General features: G+C 56.3%; 5 protein-coding genes and 1 non-coding gene across 6 annotated transcripts; 2 read left to right on the top strand and 4 right to left on the bottom strand.

Moving 5' to 3' along the window:
* Positions 1-2,279: 2,279 nt before the first annotated feature.
* Positions 2,280-5,582, bottom strand: BJ171DRAFT_500638 (serine/threonine-protein kinase SCH9). Its single transcript, XM_053110575.1, has 10 exons — positions 5,219-5,582; positions 4,953-5,096; positions 4,687-4,853; positions 4,280-4,577; positions 4,152-4,167; positions 3,791-3,897; positions 3,645-3,724; positions 3,429-3,553; positions 2,970-3,110; positions 2,280-2,865 (listed from the first exon to the last, which is right to left on the bottom strand). Exons 1-10 carry the CDS (start codon positions 5,476-5,478, stop codon positions 2,710-2,712), a joined length of 1,494 nt encoding a protein of 497 aa, XP_052967577.1. The 5' UTR covers positions 5,479-5,582; the 3' UTR covers positions 2,280-2,709.
* Positions 5,583-5,712: 130 nt separating this feature from the next.
* Positions 5,713-6,851, bottom strand: BJ171DRAFT_61990 (peptide deformylase). Its single transcript, XM_053115410.1, has 3 exons — positions 6,343-6,851; positions 6,120-6,233; positions 5,713-5,998 (listed from the first exon to the last, which is right to left on the bottom strand). Exons 1-3 carry the CDS (start codon positions 6,784-6,786, stop codon positions 5,948-5,950), a joined length of 609 nt encoding a protein of 202 aa, XP_052967576.1. The 5' UTR covers positions 6,787-6,851; the 3' UTR covers positions 5,713-5,947.
* Positions 6,852-7,271: 420 nt separating this feature from the next.
* On the bottom strand, positions 7,272-7,343 carry BJ171DRAFT_t107. Its single transcript has one exon. It is a non-coding gene; the product is annotated as a tRNA-Asp (tRNA).
* A 3,710-nt stretch (positions 7,344-11,053) lies between these two features.
* Positions 11,054-12,632, top strand: BJ171DRAFT_580677 (uncharacterized protein; the record flags this gene model as incomplete). The annotated part of the gene is made up of 5 exons (XM_053114053.1): positions 11,054-11,205; positions 11,303-11,419; positions 11,507-12,122; positions 12,212-12,479; positions 12,562-12,632. 5 exons carry the CDS (start codon positions 11,054-11,056, stop codon positions 12,630-12,632), a joined length of 1,224 nt encoding a protein of 407 aa, XP_052967575.1.
* A 198-nt stretch (positions 12,633-12,830) lies between these two features.
* BJ171DRAFT_614887 (XPA protein C-terminus-domain-containing protein) lies at positions 12,831-15,642 on the top strand (the record flags this gene model as incomplete). The annotated part of the gene is made up of 8 exons (XM_053115317.1): positions 12,831-13,218; positions 13,374-13,562; positions 13,845-14,002; positions 14,198-14,216; positions 14,320-14,414; positions 14,703-14,820; positions 15,013-15,112; positions 15,325-15,642. The coding sequence occupies 8 exons, from the start codon at positions 12,831-12,833 to the stop codon at positions 15,377-15,379; spliced, it is 1,122 nt and encodes a 373-aa protein (XP_052967574.1). The 3' UTR covers positions 15,380-15,642.
* Positions 15,643-16,225: 583 nt separating this feature from the next.
* On the bottom strand, positions 16,226-19,148 carry BJ171DRAFT_61922 (uncharacterized protein). Its single transcript, XM_053115399.1, has one exon. The coding sequence runs from the start codon at positions 18,924-18,926 to the stop codon at positions 16,371-16,373; it is 2,556 nt and encodes an 851-aa protein (XP_052967573.1). The 5' UTR covers positions 18,927-19,148; the 3' UTR covers positions 16,226-16,370.
* Positions 19,149-19,804: the final 656 nt, after the last annotated feature.

The following is a 19,804-nucleotide window of genomic DNA, read 5'->3' as shown; positions in this document are numbered from 1 at the left end:
GATTGGATGAATCGGCCACATAGAGCTGCAATCACCCATCCTTCGGGGCGACGTGCGGTGTGCGGTGAGTTTGCCGTCGATGGCCGTGAGGACAGGTGATAGAGTCGCGGCTGAGGGGTGGGGTTTGGATCCTTGGTGCTCGGCGGCTCAAGAAAGCCCTGGATCTGGAGCAGCTTGCGGGCCCTGCGGTACTCTTCGATAATTTCTGGCAGCGATGCCCACTGCTTCGGTGCGCTGGTGTACATAAACGGTATCTTATGCTATTGAAGCAGGCGGGGTTAGTCGGAATGCGATTCGGTAGCCTCAACTTGGGCTTTCGCGCAGGGGCCGGGCCTTTGTGATGATGTCTATGAGCGGATCAGCCGCCATTGGGGAGATTCTCATGGCAACGATGGCACCCAGCTGACCCCTGGATAGCTGATGCCAATGATCTTACCCAGTGCAAGCGCTTTTCAATCATAAGCTGTCGAGCCCGTCGAGACAACTGGAAAGAGGCGTTCAGCATCCGCGATGATGCCATTGGAGAGGTGAGATCCATGTGAATTCGTGGTCTGTATGGTCCAAGAAAGGTCTCTCGGGTTGCTTTCACATCGCTCTTGAGGGCCGCCGGCATCAGTAGCATCTTTCGTGCGTGAAGTAGCTTCCGCTCGGTGGAGATGAGGAATGGCAGGTCGGTGGAGTATGGGACGTAGCCTCGGTTGATCAGCGACTCGAGTCCGGCCTGACAGCACCCATGCAATGTGGATAGTGACCGTCAGCGTGTGCGGTAGAATTGATTTCCTCCCAACGCAACAGACCGGCTGCTTCTGCGTGCCTGGGTCTACCTTATCTGCGTTAAGTATGAGTTCTTTGGTGTCATGCTGCAAGGGCTGGGGCACCCGTAGTCTGGGTAGCACCGTGGGAAGGTTCTTGAAAACGTGCGAGTTCTTGAGCTTGGACCGGACGGGCCTGGCGGGCTTTCTGGGACTCAGCTCCGAAAACTTTGATGTGACGCCGCGAATCTTTGGCTCGTACAGTGGCGGGAGCTTTGTTCCCAGTAAAGACTCGATGTATTTCTGCAAGACGCCGCAATGGAATCAGACCTGAATAGCCTGCTGTTTGGACAGAGCACTGCACACACTGCCACACAGGAGCACACGACATGCGGCTACGAACCAATCTAACTTCGTTAGGAGCGCCGTACGGAAGCTCGTATGGGATTTCGCACAGTGGTACATCTGCGTCGAGCACGGTGGATGAGTGCTGCATGGCTCACGGAGTGCCTCTGAATGCACGATCGCCGGACTGCTGTGCGAAACCAAGTCAATCGTTACGCCGTCCCATGAGCACTATTACCTTGTTCAGAGATTTCGTCGAGCAGCCTATGGTGTGGAAATGCAGACTTTGGGGTATCCGGGACAAGGATCGGGAAGCCTGAGGGTTTCTTTGAGCGAGCAAACCGCATCGCAGGCGATTTAGGGGCGAACCAGATTGATGTAAGCAACGAGGCAGCGCCGATCGTACCACACGACCGAACGCAAGCACATGTACTGCTTCCCACAATGCATTCGACGTTGATACAAACCCACTCCCTGTGCCAACGGCCCGAATCGCTGCGGGTGTTGCCGGCGGGTGGGACTTGATCATATGCGGCTGGCAGTGAGCTCGGGAGCCAAGCCGCTCTTTCGGGGATGCCGTTGGCAGCTGGACATGGGCTTGCTGGGCGCCGAGTGTTGGCGTGCGGGTGTGTTGCAGGGGCAAGAGTCTTTGCAACCAGCACATCCCTGGCGGTGCTTTCTGCGAATGCCGGTCCAAGCTCGATACGACTACGAGTCTCGACTCTGCATTGGGTGCTTTCGAGCTGGGGCGGCGATAGGCCGTCTGAGGCGCCGACTGACAGAGATCCCATGGTCTGGGAGGTGAACGGCTCAAGTTGGAGCGAGTAAGTAACTGGCGAGGAGGTGATGGACAAGTGCAGAGAGCAGCAGGTTTGCAGCTGAAAGAGGTGGTGGCCAGAGAACGCACTTGATGACAGGACGAATCAGCCGTGAGAGAGGCAGTCGCTGATCTCATCCTCCCAAACCAAACATCTGATTGGCTATTTGCTGCACACTTGACTTTGCAATCGGCTCAGTGTGTTCACGAGCGACATGCTCACTGCATTCATATCGATTGTGGGTTGGGGCGCGACCGACGATCTTCACTCGGAAGCTGCACCAAGCGACATACCCAGTTGACAAAACAGAGGGGCTATGGCACACTACTGCGATATCCCGCCATCTTCCTGAAACCATTGCGGATTATGGAGTGAGAGTTTCTGAATGAATTGTATTTCGGCCGTCCCATTTGTGGGTTGTTGGGTAGAGAGGGGGCCGCTTTGTACACAAGCGATAGGAACGCAGTATCAAGTTTCGCACAGCAAAGGGAAAGCGACGACAAGCCAACGACGAACAACCGCACACATGGCCAGTGGCATCTACGCCGAGGAAGGAATGGGGGTGAACAAGCGCAGCTATGCAGGGACAAATGTGGGCAGGCAGTCAAGCAGACACGCAGTCAAGCGGACAAGTAGTCAAACAGACAAACAGGCATGAAAGGGAACAGATGGGGGAGGGGCGGTTGGTAAAAGACAGAGGGACGCGGCCCAGCGGGACTCACAACCGCCAGCTACTCCGGAAAACAGAATGAAAGAAGCAGAGCACAGGTATCTCCAATTGACTCTGCTTCAGCTTATCGCTGCTCGTTCAGAGTTTCGTCCGTGTAGCTGAATCCGTAGAACTTTTGCTGCAGAGTCTCGGAGAGAGGAGTTCCGTGCGGCAGCGACATTTCGTTGATGGGAGTCTCGGTGAAGAGTGGATCAAAGTTGGACACGTCTGTTTCGGAGGACTGGTGGATGCAAGAAGAATTGAGTGATGACACTGGCTCCACAACCAGCACAACCAGCACAACCAGCACAACCAGCACAACCAGCACAACCAGCCTGTACGTACGACATTGGGCTTGACTGGAGGCTGGACATTCTTGTTGAGAACATCCTTCCAATCGACATCCTTGAAGAAGGGGTGATTTTTGATGTCATCGGAGCCGGTGGGTCCAGAGCCCAGCCGTCTTTGTGGATCACGCTCAAGGAGCTAAAGCAAAGCAAGGGCAGAAGCGCAGTAGCCGAGCAGCAGCGACACATTAGCATTTGTGCTTCGAGGTCTTGGGACAGCATAAACGCATGGCAGACCCACGAGGGCGACAGTATCTCTCATGAAAGCGCTCATTTCTAAATCAAGTCGGATGCACTTTGCTCCTCAGGCATCGATCTGGGAGCCGGCACCGAGCAGTATCCCGATACCAAACTCTGTGTAGCCTTTCGGCTTGCCGTCCGCTTGGCGTCTCAGAACCAAGTCCAGCAAACCTGCCCAAAGTTCCGCGACAGACCCCCTGCGGACCAGGCTACGTACCCCACGAATCAGCGACTGGGCTTCTGCAGATATGCCGTCGGGGAACAGCAGCTGGTTGTGCAGAATCTTCTTGTACATCAATGTCACATTCTCAGAATAAAAGGGCGGAAGGCCCGTGATCATTTCTAGAACCACGATGAGGAGGGGGGGATGAGGCTGATGCAGGCACAGTTAAAGGCAGAGCAAATGCATGCGGCGACCGCCATCACGACTTACCGTAAAACAGGATACCGAGGGACCACCAATCGACGGCGACTCCGTATCCTTCGCCGAGTAACACCTCGGGAGCCAGGTACCTATGCACAGTGGCGTAGGTAGTTAGTTCGTGTCTGCAGCACGCTGGATTGTGCCAGAATACCTACTCGGCCGTGCCACAGAAAGTGTTGGTAGTGTCGCTGGGACTGATGTTTTCCTTGCACAAACCAAAGTCTGTGAGGGCAATGTGGCCATTACAGTCCAGCAGAATGTTCTGACATTGATGCGCCATCGACGACGTAAGGTTAGTAGGGGATGGCGGTCGTGGGATCCGCAGACAAAGTGCCAGGTTATCGAAACGTGGGATGATGATTTCGGCGGCGGGTCACAGGAAGCCAAGCCACATGATGGCCCATAAGGGTCATGGGTCATGGGTCATGGGTCAACCGGACAATGTCCCCTCCTTTGCCAGATGCAACAGGCGACCTACGGCCAACTCGACAAGGTTGTCGCATCCTCCAGACTTACCTCGGGTTTGAGATCGCTGTATGTCACCGCGGAGCCAAGAGGGAAGAGGCAGGGGCGGAGACGAGCATGGGATCAGAACAGGGGCGTTCCGAACAGATTGCTCAACACGGATAGAGCCTGGGCCTTACCGGTAGACGATGTTATCCTTGTGAAGATGCTCGAGAGCCAGAACAAGTTCGCAGACATAGAACTTGGCCCGTTGCTCGGTGAAGGTCTTTTCCTTGGACAGATGGTAGAACAGCTCGCCGCCGTTGATGTAATCCAGGATCAGATACAGGTAGTCAGGGGTCTGAAAGGAGAACTTGAGTCCGACGAGGAAGGGCGATGAGGCACGGATGAGGACGTTGCGCTCCGAGAGGGTGTGGGCGACCTCTTGTCTCTCGACAATCTCTCGCTTGATCAGAACCTTCATGGCATAGACGCGGCCTGGGTCCGCAAATATCGCATTTGTCAGGCGGGTTGTGCTGTCTGGACCGAGGCAGGGCGGATAAGATCCCACAGAATGCGGGGGGGGGGACGGCGATGCGCTACTTACCAGTGTCCTTCTTGCGGACCTGGTAGACCTTTCCAAAGCTTCCCTTGCCGATGACCTTGAGGACATCAAAGGTGCTGGCGTCCAGCGATCTCGGCTTGATTGTCTCGTACATGAGCTGGATTCGCAGCTCGCCCTTGGCCTTGTTGCGTCCGACAACAGGCAGAAGCCTGTTGGGAAGGGTAGGAGAAGCGATGGCGCTGTTACATCGAGGGCCATCCATCCAGCGCCAGGGAGCCTCCATCCAACGACCGACTGCCATACCGTACCTGAACCAGCTATCGTGGATTTTGCCGCTGATGGGTGTGGGCAAGATCTTCATCGTGCCCATAAAGATTTCTCCCTCGGCTCCGTTGTCGGTCGAGCGGTCCCAGATTGTGATGGTCAGCAGACTCCCGGGGCGAGAGACATCGCTGCGAGAAGGCCGGCGGAGAATCGCATTAGATATGATCGAGGGAGTCTGGAACCACCAGCAGCAGCAGCAGCAGCAGCAGCAGCAGCAGCAGCAGGCGACGAAAGCCAGGCCCGGCCTTACAAGGTGGCGGCATGATGCCAGACGGGGCAGACGACGGCATTGCCGTGGGTGTCGGCAAAGATCTGCTCTGAGATCTTGGCCTCCTTTGTGACGAGCTCGTTCCGGTCGAACTCGACGACGCAGTAGAGCCGGGGATTGGCCGACTTTTTTGGGATGTTGCGGGCCTCCATGACCCGGATTTTGAGTTGTGCCGAGACGGCCGATGAGGTCTGCGGACCCGCAGCGGGCGGCGGCGAAGGCGAGGTGGATTCTGCAGCCATACCGGAGGCAGGATATGAGGATGTGGGGGGGGGGAGCCTCTTGAGAGTGATGAAGTGCAAGCGATGGGCCTGGGCAGCGACAGCAGCGGGACAGAAAGCGGCGACCAGCGAGGCAGGCGGGGTTGCCCAAAAACGCACAAGCCCGTCGTCTCACGAAACAGATGCTCAGTACTTTCTCTTTTTGTGCTGTGAGACAAGCCAGCAGTCAAAGGCGGGTTGTCGTCAGAGACGCACAGCGGCCGCTGGCGATCTGTCCGGGCTGCAGCTGGGCGATCGAGTTGGGGAGGAGCCTCGCCGGCTGGGGACGACTGCATGAGAGGATGGGCGGGGGATCGAGCCACAGCGGCAGGGACGGACGGGGCTGGACGGGACGGGACGATGGCCACATTCTATTGACGAGCCGCAGAGCACACATGGCCGACTTGCCAGCGCAGCGGGAAGACGGCCGGATTCTGCATCGCAGCCGCTCTTATTTTCGCTTGGGTTTGGTGCGTGTATGGATCTCAAATTGATCGATGTACTGGCGAGGCAATGGGTGGTGGGGCGGCGATGGGTGGATTCCTGCGTTAGTTTCCAGCCCGATGGCAAGGGCACTGGTACGCACCCGAGAGCGAGCATGCCCTTGGGGCTGGCCTGCCTACCTTATCATGTCGCAGGGATCCATGGTCCATACAGTCGATATAGAGCTTGCCGTCGAGATGATCGACTTCGTGCTGGACAATCCGGGCGAGGAGGCCGTGGAACTCGTTGCTGACCTGCGGATCGATAGCACAGATTCGAAGCAGCTCAGTATGGGGTGGCCGACCCGATGCAACAGCCATGCAGACGCAACAGCCCAAGCGGCCTGAGCAGCAGCGTGCCTACCTCTTTTCCGTCCAGATCCAGAGATTTGACCTTGACCGACTCGGCCCGCTTGACGAGGGCATTGTACGAGGGGACCGATTCGCAACTCTCATAGTCCGAGACCCAGTTGCGTGCATCCGTGTCCACGATCGTCACCTCGGGATTGACCATGAATGTCAGTGGGAAGGGCTTCATGTTCTTCTCCTTCAAGGTCTTTGAGTCTGTCACCTGGACAGCGATCAGCCGGACTGAATGGCCGATCTGTGGGGCCGACAGGCCAATGACGGGGGTGTATGGCGACGAAAAGACCTCCTTCATTTGAGAAACGATCTTTTTGAATTTCGGTGTCGTGAGCTCGGCTGGAGAAACGGGATCGGCCTTGAGTCTCAGCAGAGGGTGGCCGGCGCGCAGGACGGTGGGAGGGCGCTTGAGGGCATATCGGACGGTTTGCAGGATCGACGGCATGGTTGGCGGCTGGCTGGATGGCTGGATGGCTGGATGGATGGATGGGCACCAAGACGAGGAAGACTGCGATCGCGAAAGCAGAAAAGTGGGAACGAGGCTGCGCGACTGCGGTGGCACAAGAGGTTGTTTCGGAGCGGGCGATTCGATGGCAATGGCGGTGTGCTATCGAGGAAGAGGGAAATGAGAACAAACAGAGGCAAGACAGCTGGGCAGGTCAGAGGGATAGTGTCGCAGTGCGGCAGAGAAGCGAGAATAATCAGCAGGAACAATCAGCAGGAGTATCGAGTAGGAACAACATCAGCAGGAACAACCAACGAGGGTATCGAACAGAACAATTAGCAGGAACAACCAACGAGGGTATCGAACAGAACAATTAGCAGAAACAACATCAGCAGGAATCGGCAAGCAGCATACGGCGATATGCCACCTGCAATCTCGAGTGGGAAAGTGCAGTCAGAGCGCCAAAATGGTGAGCAAAAAGCGTTCTCCCAAACAGGGAATCGAACCCTGGTCGCCCGCGTGACAGGCGGGAGTACTAGCCACTATACTATTTGGGATGCTCTTGTTGTTTCAATTCCATCAGACACGCTACTAATCATTACCTATCTCCGATCGTGCATCCAGAGCCAAAAACACAGCAACAGCTCAAGCCAAGACCTGTCTCGTCCGAAACATGCTGATTCGGCCCAGATTCAGTCTCTGTTGGGGCCGTTTGGCCGCGATCCTGCAGATCCTTCTGCGTCCTCAACAAGGAGACATGCAGCCACCCGATGGCCAGCCACAGCCCGCGGCTCATCCTCCCCGGCTCGCCCTCGTCCCTGTCGCTTCCTCGCCTGGCCCTCGTTTGCTGGGCTTGCCGTTTTTCGTCCTCGTCCTTTGGCTCTGGCTCCTGAAACCATGCGTCCCAGCAACCCTGGCCAGCATGGCCGTCCACCAGCATCGCTGCCCTATGGAACACACCCTGCCGGATCCTCGTTCGTTGAGCATGGCCAAGATCCTGCCTCCCCAGTGAGCGGCCGGCGCTCTTCCTTCGGTGCCAATCCCCCTCCAACCCAGCGACTTCCTGATGCAGCCCACCACCCAACTCCCTCGGCCCTGCATCCTTCCCAGTCATGTGTATATCAACAAGACGATCATTTGTACCCCCAAAATCCATATCAACAGCACTATCCCCCAGGACCATATCGCCATCCCGGGCCTTATCACCATTCTGGTCCCTATCATCCTCCCCGTCCACACCCCCAACAGCATCCACAACATTCATGGCCACAATCTCATCCAGCCCAGTTCACTGAACGGCCTCCGCCTGAATATCACCCCGGATATCACCCCGGATATCACCCCGGATATCGCCCTGGATATCACACTGGTCCTCAACATCACCATCCAAGCGACGATCCTTACATCCAAGAACGACCACCCACATACGCTTATCAGCCACCTGCAACAGCTTACCAGCCACCTGCAGCACTCTATCGGCCTCCTCCTTCTCCTTACCATCATTCTCCTGCTTCTTATCGATACAATGATCCCTTTCCAATTCAAGGCGGTGCGCTCCAGCACCCTCACAGCGACCTTCCAATCGCAGCCGGCCCTGAGTATATAGTACCACAGCCTCCGTCCGAGGAATATGTCTTTCCTCCCAAATCTCCGGCTCGCAGCGACTACTGGTGCCGATGCAATCTTTGCCGAGATCATCCCGACGGTGGCATGCGAGTGAGCCGAGCAACGTACTACGGTCATAACAGGGATCATGGATATCCTCCGGGTGAAAGCCCCATCAACCCTTACAAACGCAAATCCACCTCTGTGAGCCAGGCATCCGAGTCAGAGGCAGGCCCTTCACGGCCACTCCGAAACGACACCTTCGATCATCCCGTACGCTCAACAACCAACGATCCTGTTGGCACATCCAGCACGTCTCTTGGAAAGCGAGCGAGGGACCAAGTCGCGGATCAAAGGCGCACTCGTCCTGTACTCGAACAGCCATCCCGCGATCAGCCACAAGCCACCGTGCGCATCGTAGTGGATATTGATGGGACAGGTACTCCCCGGTGTGTATTGATCCCTTCGGTGGAAAATCGTGAGTGTCTTCATTTGGATCGCTGAGGACGTCTTTGGTCTGCTCGACTGGACTCGACCTGACTCTGCTTGTGCGCTTGAAGGAGCAGCTTCACTCGAGACTGAGCCCATTTTGTCGTTGCGACAGGGGTGATGGAAGGCGAAAGCGAGCCGCATCCTCAGTCCTTCATGGCCATGTCCAACAATAAAACTGCGCGAAACGACATCGACCTTGTTGAATCGGAAAGCGATAATGAAGATGAGCTCGTTTTTGAAGATTTTTGGATGATTGCCAGAGAAATCAACCTCCCCGCTCCGGCCACCATCGATGATCTTGATCGGTTGAACAACGACGACGAAGGCAGTGTGGATGACATCGAGCAGAGCGCCAATGTCGCTGCAGAGAACGGTGGCGCCATGCCAGACGACGATATCCACTTTCGCGACATTGTTGCGTTGGATGAAAGGCGGATCAGGGCTGTGCTGGAAGCCGATCCCGATGCCGACCTCTCCGACAACTCGGCCGATGGAACCACAGCTATTGGCGATCTCGACGGCTCTGCGAGTGGCAGCAATCTGGCTCCGACTGGGCAATACTCGGCCCAAGGAAGGATTGCTGGTGCAGACTACCCCCTTATCGCCCCAAACCCCCTTCATCACGCCACCCCAAACATGTCCGATAGCAGCGATAGCGATCCAAACTTGGACGATCCAGACCTGCCGAGCTTTGGAGCTGGAATGTTGGCTTTGAAGAAGCAACACCGACTGTCGAATGAGGCAGTTGATTCAATAATTAAGATGTACAATCAAGTTCTTCATCCAAGTCAACCCAAGGTTCCAAGTTACAGAGTCCTTCGGAGACGCTTCTTGCACCGTCGAAAGCTCCGATGCTCTCGAATCGACTGCTGTCGGCACTCATGCATGGCGTTCAGCATGGCTCGTGGTCTGGACAAGTGCAGTCACTGCAACTCAGAGCGATACCAGCAAGCAAGAGCGGGCCGCCCCCAATGCGCCCACAGGAGGTTTACGTCCATGTCGATCATATCCCGCCTCGAGGCTCAGTTCCAATCGAAGGCAATGGTGCAGGCCATGCTATACCGCCACGATCGAATCGCTCAGCCAAGTAAGTATTGCACCACGTTGCTATCGACTCAGGTGCCGGCGCTGACAGTTGCTTCCTCCTTGGTTCAGATGTCATACACGATGTGTTCGACGGAGAGTTCTACAAGTCTCTGAAAGCGCAGGGCCTTTTCTCTCAGTCCACCGACGTCGCCCTGTCGTTGACCCTTGACGGATTCAGAGTATTCAAAAGGTAGCGTTCTGGCTTCGTCGTTCACCACAAATGCGTCGTTGCTCATCCCAATGGTATCTCAACAGGAACAGCTATCAGTGCTGGCCATTTGTGCTTGTGAACTTGAACTTGCCACCGAGAATCCGGTACAAGAGAGAAAACCTCATCGTCGCGGGGATCACGCCTGGTCCGCGAACGCCAAAGGACCTGGACTCGTTCCTGTTCCCTCTCGTACAGGAGCTGAAGCAGCTCGAGCAGGGTATGTCCATCTCGGATCAGCACGAAAGCAGTTGCGAAGCAAGCAGTATCTGACACTGTTGCGCATTGATGGCAGGTGTCAAGATGAAGAAGATCATGCCAGACGGGAGGCTCGAGGAGTTTACCCTGTGAGCCCACATCATCTCGTGCACAGGCGACCCCTCGGCAATCGCCAAGATCTCCAAGATGGGAGGACATATGAGTCGCTACGGGTGTCGGTTTTGTACCGTCAGAGGAGTCAAGAAAGGCGGAATGTGCTTTCCCGACACATCATACATGGCCCCGAGAACCAAGGGGCAGTTCAAGTCCGTGTATGCCCACATCGCTGCCAACCCAAGCAAGAGAATCAACGACCAGGAGAGAGAGACGAGACTGGGTAAGGTGTCTGCAAACCAGCTGGACAACAGGATAGAGTCTCTATTGGTGCTACCACTCGATCTGACCCCATCTGGTTGGCACTAGGGATCGCTGGCAAGCCTATCCTCAGCACGCTCAAGTCCTTCCATCCTCGCGCATGGTTCCCTGTCGACCCGATGCATCAGTTTGAGAATGTCGGAAAGCAAATGTTCTGTGTCTAGGTTGGCAAAAAACCTGCACCTGGGCTGTCCATCTTTGGTGAACGTGCCCTCAAACATCGGCGAAATAGCCGGGAAGTTGATGCTCAAAATTGAGATCCCGTCGTCCTTTGGAACTCGACCTGGTGATATCAACGAAAAATACACCACTTTCAAGTCGGAAGAATGGAAGAACTGGATCGTCATGTATTCGCTTCCTGCGCTGTACTGCGCCAATCTCCCAGAGGAGCATCTGTAAGTTGAGATCGGTGGTTCGAGTTTGCAGCTCCATATCCCACTCGATCACACTTGATCAAACTCGCTCACCTACTCGCCACTTCAATCTCGGCAGCGAGGGATGGGGCTACTTTGTGGACGCAGTGCGGCTGATGATCCAAAACAGCCTCGACACTGGAGATCTCCAATTGATCAAGGTCTTGATTTCCAAGTTTTATCGATACTACACCAGGTGGGTGCAGTCGCTCAACCCTCTCGGACGGCAACAATGATGTCGGCGCTCCAGTATTACTGACACTATATGCTGATTTGTGGACAGAGTCCTGGCAAAGCTCGGCGATATCGCCGGAGTCACCGACGAGGGAATCAAGCTGATGACCATCACGATTCATAACCTGCTGCACATGCCCGAATGCGTGACAATGAATGGGCCGCCGTGCTACAATTGGCAGTTCTTCATGGAGCGGTTTGGCGGATTGCTGATGGGCATGGTCAACTCTCGATCCAACCCTCTCGCAAATATCGAGATGGAGCTCAACACAATGACGGCCATTGATCAGTACAATTCCGAAAGACAACCCATCGGCGACTCGGACCAAGATCAGCAGACACTCGTTGAGGACACCAGTAACGTGCAGAGCTTCCTTATTGCGAGCTCTATGTACATGTTCAAGATGAAGATTGGACTTTGGGGTCTTGATGATGCCATCAAAGGGAAGTTGGTGGATGGCTATGCTCAGTTTCTCACCGAGGAACAGTGGCATATCCATCGGCTACTCGGACCCGAGTTGAGAACGGAGGTGCTGCGAGAGCTGTCAATGCACCGACGTTCTTCGGTTGGAGACGCCTATTTGATCATGAAGCGTGGCGATCTGACGGTCGAAGGATATGAAGTACCAAAACGACAAGGCTCAAGGCTGAACAGCCGAGTTCGGGTTCGTAGATTCCCGCATTGCTGCAGTGCTTTGTTTGGTCGAGATTCAGGTTGAGGACTGACGGGTTTTTGGTTGATAACAATATCCAGATTCGAGCGTTCGATACTCTGAGAGAGTGCTTTGTGACAAGATACGCTATTGTCCTGCGCTTCTTCAAGCACCAGTTCCGTGGAAAAGAGAAGCACTGGGCCTACTGCAATGTTCTGGATGATCCAAGCCAGCTCGGCGACGACGGAGAGTATCGACGATGCAAAATCACAAAAACCATTCGGGTCAGCTCGGAAATACAGTGGACACGTGCATTTGTGCCAGTGGAGTGGATAGAGACCACAGTTGCACTCCTCCAAGATGGTGACGGTAAGCGAGCAGATCGAACACGGGCCGCCTGATATTCGGGATGGACACTCACCAACCCTGGCGCGGATATGCTCTGTTGCAGATATCTTCTTCCTGGACGGCGAGAACCACGCCAAGTATATCCGTCAGGACACATCGAGGGAATATGCTTGAGTGCGGAGCTGGTTGAATACATGCACGAGTGATCAACGGCAGTGGGTGTGGATCGAGATCCAGAAACCGGCGACGAGCAGCGCGCCAATGTGTGTGTGTGTGTGCGAAGTTTTCTTGGCCACCTGTGCGGTTCCTCTCTTGTCCGCTCTTCGTTCATCTGGACACTGGATCCTCGCCCTCCAAGACCGAGCTCGCAACATGGGAGCCGAGACAGACACCGAGACAGTCCTGACTCCAGATCAGCTCGATCGCATTTCCAAGAACCGAGCGGAGGCCCTGACTCGACTGCAGCTCAAGTCCCAAAGTCTGCCGCCGCCATCGTCGCTCCATCAGAACCAGAGCGACAACCAGAGCCAGAGCCAGAGCCAGAACCCGCTGACCACAGCCAGCCCAGGAACAGCGCCCAACTCGCATCCCGTCCCAGGCGCTACCTCGGATGGCTCTCCAGCTGCGGCTGCATTGCCTGGCCCAGCGTCGGCGAACCCGGTGCCGGCAGAACAATCGAGCGGGGCTCCGGCCGATGCTGCTTCCGGCGATGTCGCCAAGCCCTCCCAGTATCAGCGGCGGAAACGGGCGCTGGAGTATTGTAAGTAGCATTCAGTTTCAGCGGAGAGGGGTACCAAGTGTCGCTTTCTTTGTCACCCCCTTTCAGGAGACGAGAAGTATTTGGTTCTCTCAAATTATGGGGGGGGGGACACTCCTCGTTGACGGCATCTGCAAACAAATCCCATCCCCTCTCAGGCGAATACAACTTGACGACAATGGTCGATACCAAGGGCGGGTTTCTGTATTCCACCGAGCCCGAGGACAAAAAAGCCAAGATAGACGACCAGAGCAAGCCGGCGAAGGAAGGCAGGTTTCTGGGCCGGAGCGGATGTGCCAGTGAAGCAATTCGCCTCCACCGATTTGAACTGCTTCATCCCACATCCGGTATTGACTGACTTGGGTTATCTCTCTGCTCGCTTCGGCACATACTTGCCTGCACTCGTTGGAACGATCTTCCGATACCAAATCTCAAACCCGCTGGCTCATAATCCACTCACCAACCAACCATCTCCAAACTGGATCCATCGATTTCATCCCAACACAACCCAACCCAACCCAACACAACCCAACACAACACAACACAACACAAGACAACACAACACAACACAACACGATCCACCTCCATTTCTCGACTTCGTTGCATCCGTGCATCTGTGCATCCTCCAGCCTTCGACCCCGCTCAGCTCGGCTACCAACCGCAGTGCTGCGAGTGCCAGTCATACGATATCCACTTTGACTATCTGAGGCATTTTGGCGTCTCGGTCTGCAAAAAGTGCAAGGACACCGAGCTCTTTTCGCTCCTGACCAAGACCGAGTGCAAGGAGGTGAGAGCGAGAATGCAGCGCGAGCGCAAGGACCTCGGGACCAGTGCTTTGCTGTCGCCGTGCAATGAGATCGTTGCTTGATTCCCTTGGCGACTCGGCGGCCGGTCAGTGCTGAAATGACTATCGCCATCTATCGTCCGAGAGGTAAAGTCCATCAAACTGATCCTATCTGTGTTGTATCCGACCCATGCACAGGACTACCTGTTAACGGATTGTATGTTGTCTGGCCACGCTGGTCGTTTTTGCGATTTGGCCGGTGTCTGGTGCTGACCTCGAATCTTGGTGCTGACCTCGAATCTGGGCATCGGATTGGACAGGCGAACTCAAGGATCGGGCCAAGGTCCGGGTATGGGAGAGACCCAACCCACACAAGTCGACCTGGGCGCCAATGCAGCTGTTTTTGCGCAAGCAGGTGAGATTCGCTCCGGCCGCTGCCCCCCCCCTCCTGCCACCACGCACCGGCTGCACCACCCGAATCTCTGGTTCCGACATGGATATCTCGGGTTGTCTGCTCCGGTCTGCTCTGCTTTTGTTTTGGTTTTTTGTTGTTGCTCTAGCCACACATTCTTCCACTCTCCAAAATGCCGCGGCTGGATATCGCGCCGCTTTGTTTCCAGTCTTCTGATCAGAGACGTAGGCGCTATGGATAGTGACTCAAGATACCGAGTGCTAATCGTTAGTTGGATGTTGTCTTCCGTAGGTTGAAGCCTTTGCCTGGGAAAAGTGGGGCAGTTCCGATGCCCTTGATCAAGAATTCGAACGGCGCGATCGAGAGAAGCGCGAGAAGGCCGAAAAGATGCAGAAGGAGAAGATGAAGAGTATGTACCAAAACAAAACAAAACAAAATCGGGGAGGAGGGGAGGGAGAGAGAGAGAAGGGTAACATTCAGCTCAAGAGCATCGCCCATGGACGGGATTGCCATTGAAAAGCCGCGTTGGACGCGAGCTAGCTTATCCATGTCAATCTTGGTAACTCATCTCGGCTTGCGCCTGGCACCTGCTTCAACCCAGCACTGAGACGGACGACAATGACGAGTGTCTATCGCAAGCCCAAGTCACAGGCGCACACCCACGAGTACGGACCTGGAGTCTACAGCGCCGAGGCTGACAAGTGAGTCGCACGCCGATTCCATTGGTGGCATCACTGCCAGATGCGCCTGGAGCCGCGAGCATGATTCCTCGGCAAACATCCGCGCGCTGCTCGCCGGGACTTTGTTCCTTTGGGTGCATTTGGCCTTGATGCCTCTTTGCTATTCAGCCCCCCGCCGCTCTCGTCCTGACATTGGGCTTCCCATATAATTCGCTCCACGGACATGTCCGTAGCTTTACACAAACCTGCAGTATCTGCGGGGCCACCCAGACGTACGATGAAATCTGACGGAAGGAGGATCAAGTCTCGCGTCACTGCGGCGCACACACACACATATCATCACACATCGCATCATACATCTTATGACCCATCAAATCAATACATATCCACCACCGAACACCGCCTGCGATTCTGTGTTATGTGGCAGGGATGGTTTCATATCTCGCCCAGGGTATGATCTCATGACCTCGGTATGTCGGCCGATCATCGCCGCCGGAGATCGACTGGGTTGTATTCAAAACGGTGCTCTCCCAACCGACAGCATGCACAGGTTGATGTGAACGACACCCATTTCGCTGCGAACAAGCTGTACAAATCAGTGTGTCCTCCACCCCATTTAGCATGAGTCATAATGATATTTGATAATGATCATAAGAGTAATGATGTGGAAGAGAACTGGAGGACTAGAAAAGAGGAGAGAGGATAGGGAAAGAGAGAAGCAAAGGAGGAGAATAGAAGGGAATAGGAAAGAAAGAGGGACAGGTTGTTGTTGCTGGGGGTGGGTGGGGTGGGAAGCCCGCTCATGGAGTCTAGGACCAGCCTTGCCAACAGACTTGGGTCAGCGGCATTGGTTGATCGACAGCCGCTTCCGTTGGGCTGATGGGTCGAGAGAGGGGCAAGTGCGATCCAAGATTCGATGTGGATACCGTCGCTCCGCTGGCGCAGAGCGATGGTTCATAGACAGCATCTTGGTCGGTGCTCAAGGCTAACTCAATGACGGACGGGGCAACTGCGGACTGGACCGACGGCGGGCTTGGCTCACCCTCGGCTGTTGGGAGTGTGGTGAAAGGGGAGGATGGGCGGAAAGGAGCAGTAACAGACTTGATACATAAACATATACAGCGGGGGGGGGAGTTCCAGCACATAAACAGGCTTGATGGACTTTGGCCATGCATAATGAGCGCTCGATCAAAGAGCGTCCAAGACGTGGTGCGGCTGGTGCATGCTACGAGAGCGGCTGCACGACACAACCAGACAGGCAACTCGAGGCTGAGCCACCTCAGTAGTCGTTCATGTACTGGTCTCTCAGCACAAAGTACGAGTTGGTGACATTGAAGGGCGAGGCCTCACGGTAGTTCTCGAGAATCTCGGGATGGATTTCGTCGCCGTCGGAGGATGTCAGGCTCAGGCAGAACAAGTGAGGCATCATAGCCAGGGCCGATCTCAGCGTGTCGGCCGTCAGCGGAGGTTCGTCCATTTCATCCTTTTCGTCGACATAGTCCAAGCGGAGGGAGCGCAGCTGCGAGCCGTACTGGCCGATGCACATCAGCAGACTGTTGGTGATGGCATGGATGCCGATCTGGAAGACACGCAGTCGCGGCAGCACCGTCCCCAGAAAGGCAAAGAGGTGGGTGTCGTCCTGGTCTTCGTAGTAGTTGCAGGTGCCCAGGGCCAGGGACTGAATCCGCGGCATGCACTCGACCACGCCGCGAAAGACCAGCGCCGGGTCGAGATCGGACATGTCGAGCTCGAGAATACGCAGGTTCTGGGCGTCCTGGCAAAAATCGGCAAAGCCTTCGTCGGTCAGGCTCCAGTTGGGGTATACAATCAGGGTCTCGAGCCGCGGCAGCATCTTGAGGACGATCCGGAAAAAGCTGTCGTCGAGGTTGGGGCACGAGTTGACGTCGAGGACGACAATGTTTGGTGCATTCTGGAAGAGGACAGCCATCTCGCTCGGGGTCAGGGGCGACTCAGACACCTCGATGGCGCGCAGGTTGGGACCGACGGCATAGGGCACAATCTTCCAGAAGGACTCTTGCCCTGGGAAGCTGTCCACGTAGGCATTTTCGATCTGGCCGAGATCGAGGACCTCGAGCTTGTGGATACCGTGGGCAATCTTGCCGTAGTTTTCGGGGGTGGGCTCCATCCGGGGCTCGGCCGGATAGTTGAGAAAGCACTGCACACCCATCAGGTTGGGACAGTGGACAAAGAGGTGCTCCAGATGCTTGACGCCGACCTCAAACCCGTAGACGCAGATGCGGCTGAGGTTCGGGGTGGCTTGGGTGATGATCCGGAAACACTCGCGCGAGATGCGCTGGCGGTATGGTGTCATGGCGTAGTCCTCCATCAAGTTTCGCGGGATGGATGAGTGGAACTGCATCCGCATCTCGCGGACGTGATACAGCGGCTGGACCGACGGCCGGAACATCGGAGAGGCACGAATGAAGCGTCGCTTCCGGCGGTGGGTGCTCTGGTGCTGTGAATAGGGCAGATGCTGGATATGGCTCTGCTGCAGCCGATACGGTGAGTGCTGCGGGTGACCTGTCTGTTGTGGGTACTGCGGATGGGCAGGGTATTGAGGATACTGCGAAGCGCTGGGTGGATAGGGTGCATTCTCGATGCGACCGGCCAGCCATGACATGTTGGCGGTGGAGGCGAGCCGCTGGGCGACCTGGAGCTCGGCCAGGTACCAGATACATCGCATGGAGAACTTTTCGAGACACTCGGGGCTCCAGAGCACCGGGACCTGCCATAGCATCTGGGTTGCGACTTGGTTCCACCAGCGATTGACAAGAGAGCAGCTAGCGAGGTTGTAGTGGCTCTCGCGGCTGGTCAGGTCCGAGGAGTAGGGCCGATAACCAGACGGGCCGAAGCGGAAGAGGATGTGGCGAAGAATTTCTTCGGGCAAGTTTGCCGCCGGGGAGTATCTGGGGCGCTTGGCGGCAAGCCGGGTAAGGGGCAGGTCGGAGGAGGAGGAGGGAACCCCGGGGATGATCGGGCTGGAATCCATGGCGACGAGACTGGAGCCTGCAGCGGCCCGCTGGACAGGAAGGGCTGCAGAGTCGGCGCTGTTGTGGTGGTTTTGAGAGTGAGAGACCCATGGCGAAGACGACGATGGCAGTGATGATGACAGTGGCAGATGCGATTGTGGGGTTGGTAGCAGAGGGGTGAAGGGCACGGGCAGCGCCGTCGGCGACTCTGAGGACGAGCAGCCCCCGTCCGGTGTGAGGCGATCTCGGAGGAGATGGTGCTGGTGGGAGGACAGGGGGTAGGAGGAGGGAGAGCATGAAGAAGGCGGACACGACGACGAGGCGTCCGAGGGCGGCGGGTAAGGCAGGGCATAGGAGGCCGAGGTGTAGGTCGGGGGTGAGGGCAGGCTCGAGGATGTGTAGTTGGGGGATCTGGCGGCTGGGGAGGCGGAATCGTCCATCCTGCGGTCGCCATCGTGGTCGCCATCGTGGTCGTGGTCGTGGTCGTCCGAGTCGCTGTCATCGTTGCGATCATCGTCGGGCGGCGGCGGATGGGGCTTGAACTTCCAGTCGTCGGGAATGGGGGAAGATGGCTTTGGGAAGACTTCGACACAGGACTGGAGAGCGAGCAGGGCAGCGTCGATGTCGATGCAGCGCTGGACGTAGGGATACTCTGGGATAGTCTGCAGATAGTCCTGCAGCTCGATCAGGTCGGCCTTGAACTCGGAAATGACTCGCAGACAGGTGTGCAGCGTGGCCACGACAAAGAACTGGGTCTCGGGAAACTTGCGCTTATGGTAGCCAAAGGGGTTTCGGATGGTGGCATCTGGGGCCAAGGGCTCGCCACGGTAGGTTCTGGGGTTCATAGCGGATCTGGGTGCCTGGCGATGGGAGAGATGGTGATATGGGAGAGACGGGAGAGACGGGAGAGACGGGAGAGATGCAGAGTTGCTCAGACGGGGCAAGCCTGCCGCGAGAGGGGGTATGCACAAAGAGACGAGGCGGGAATGCTGCGAGGGTCGATGATTGGATCGGAGGGATCTGGATTGGGGGAGGGGAATGGACTGGGAGCCCTACCTCGGACAGAGATGGCCAAGGACGAAAGCAAGATCAATGCAAGTGAGGCCTGGTGCGAGTAGATGGAGGAGCACTGATGCTGACGGAGTGGTGCTGATGGAGTGATGCTTGGGCACAAGACAGACGACCGTCCAGATGAGCGACGGGGATTTAGGACCGAGGTTGGAAAAGGTACGAGCCCGGAGCTTGGAGGGAAGGGGGGTGGAGTACCGGACAATTCGCTGGGATCGGGCAACGGAGCAATACGGATGAGAAGGCAGACGAGCAACGGGCCAAGTCGGGGACTGCAGGGATGATATGCCGGGGGAGGGCGGAATGAGAGGGAAGGAAGGAAGGGTTGCTGCGGCGATGTCAGGGCAGTGTGCAGCTGAGTGGGCAGGCAAGCGTGAAGGATAATATGCAGGAGAATGTGCAGGATAATATGCAGGAGAGTGTGCAGGATAATGCCCAGATTAATGCCGGAGCGGGGTACGGGACAGAGGACGGAGCGAAGGTCTCCATGGACTGGCCCGAGCAGACCAGGGGACGGCGGCAGCAGACACATACATGGCAACAGGCGGCAGCAGGCGGCAACAGGTGGCAACAGGCAGGTGGAGCAAGGGCACTCGGGCAGCAGAAGACGGGGCAGGACCGGGCAAGGGCCGGGCAAGGGCTGGGCGAGACCAGC

Source organism: Polychytrium aggregatum, assembly GCF_025602895.1.
Source record: "Polychytrium aggregatum strain JEL109 chromosome Unknown BJ171scaffold_14, whole genome shotgun sequence".
NCBI lineage: Eukaryota > Fungi > Chytridiomycota > Chytridiomycetes > Polychytriales > Polychytrium > Polychytrium aggregatum.
The sequence above is the reverse complement of the archived record's forward strand: the minus strand, read 5'-3'. Positions and strand labels throughout refer to the sequence as shown.